Below are 1,495 nucleotides of genomic sequence, written 5' to 3'. Positions count from 1 at the left end.
CCTTCGGTAGAAACCCGGATCAAATATATCTGTGCTGTATTTTCTCTTTTCGAGTAAATATAATTATATGATTTGCCTTGAATAATGAAATGAATCGTTGTGATTAGAAGTGGACTGTATCTTTATTTGGTTGTTATGTATTACTGAAATAAAACGTTGTGTCACTTTGACACTTCATAGCTAACAAGATATTTCAACATAGACCGCCGGCCTTGAAAGACTTTGACGGCTTTCAATAATAAAAAATTACAATATCATTTAATAATAAATTAAAGAAAATGGTTACATTATAGTTGTTAATTTAAAGAGTTAACCAACAAATTCATGTCTGTTCATTTGTCGCACCTTTATCAGTAACTTCTAGCGGAAGTTTACAGATTTTTGTGATTGCGCGTTTCACAACACCGTTTGTCGTTTGAACACTCACTACACGCACAACCTCATCGTCGCCAGGGTGTAGTTGTGTAATCCTTCCTAAGGGCCAACGCATGGGTGGAGTGTTCTCGTTCTTTAGTAGTACCAAATCGCCTATCTGCAAATCATTGGACTTGTGAAACCGCCACTTTGGTCGTTGCTGCAAAGTTGACAGGTACTCGCAACTCCAACGCTTCCAAAAGTGTTGTACAATTTGCTGAGTCCTTTGGTAATGCGATAGTCGGTTATCGGGAACATTTCGTATGTCGATTTCAGGAATTGAATTAAGCACATCGCCGATTAAAAAGTGACTTGGTGTGAGAGGTAACAGATCAGTAGGGTCATCAGACAAAGGAGTTATAGGTCTTGAATTGAGGATACCTTCTATCTGCACAAATACCGTGTACAATTCCTCGTATGTAAGGTGAGCGTGTGAAATTACTCTTTTAGCATGAAATTTCATTGATTTTACCGCGGCCTCCCAAAGACCTCCCATGTGAGGCGACCTAGAGGGTAAAAAGTGTCAAACGATATTATTCGAGACTAAACATTTATTTACATTCAAATCATCCCGAGATGTCTTTAATAAGTTATATATTTCTCTAAGTTCATTGCTTGCACCACGAAAATTTGTGGCATTATCTGAGTAGAGATTTTTACAAATACCGCGACGTGATATAAATCTTTTTAGTATTTTAAGAAATGTGTTTGTAGATAGATCTCCAGCCAACTCAATGTGCACAGCTTTCGTTGTGAAAAAAAGGAAAACGCAAACGTAACATTTTACCAACTTCCTATTTCGAGATTTCCCATCTTTTATGAGATACGGACCTGCGTAATCTACTCCGCAATTATAAAATGGTCTCGCAGGTTGTATTCGATGTTCGGGTAAATCGGCCATGAATGGTACAAAACTTCGAGGTTTTGACTTAAAACAAATTATGCAATCGTGCAAGATTTTGCGAACAGTGCTACGACCTTTTAAGGGCCAATATGATAACCTTAATGAGGATAAAGTCAATTGTATTCCTGAGTGAAAATTCCTTAAGTGTTCGTTATTAATTATGAGTTTAGTCAGCGG

At 37.4% G+C, this 1,495-nt stretch overlaps 1 protein-coding gene across 1 annotated transcript; it reads right to left on the bottom strand.

Annotated features, from left to right (window-relative positions):
* Positions 1 to 322: 322 nt before the first annotated feature.
* Positions 323 to 910, bottom strand: LOC108915756. The gene has a single exon (XM_018721877.1). It carries the CDS (start codon positions 908 to 910, stop codon positions 323 to 325), a length of 588 nt encoding a protein of 195 aa, XP_018577393.1.
* Positions 911 to 1,495: the final 585 nt, after the last annotated feature.

This window comes from Anoplophora glabripennis, unplaced genomic scaffold, assembly GCF_000390285.2.
Source record: "Anoplophora glabripennis isolate ALB-LARVAE unplaced genomic scaffold, Agla_2.0 scaffold1637, whole genome shotgun sequence".
Taxonomy (NCBI): domain Eukaryota; kingdom Metazoa; phylum Arthropoda; class Insecta; order Coleoptera; family Cerambycidae; genus Anoplophora; species Anoplophora glabripennis.
Note: the sequence above shows the minus strand (reverse complement) of the source record. Positions and strands in the feature narration are given on the sequence as shown.

Excerpts from the sequence above, each read along its gene's own strand:
- LOC108915756 (XM_018721877.1), bottom strand. The coding sequence starts at position 910 with ATGGGAGGTCTTTGGGAGGCCGCGGTAAAATCAATGAAATTTCATGCT.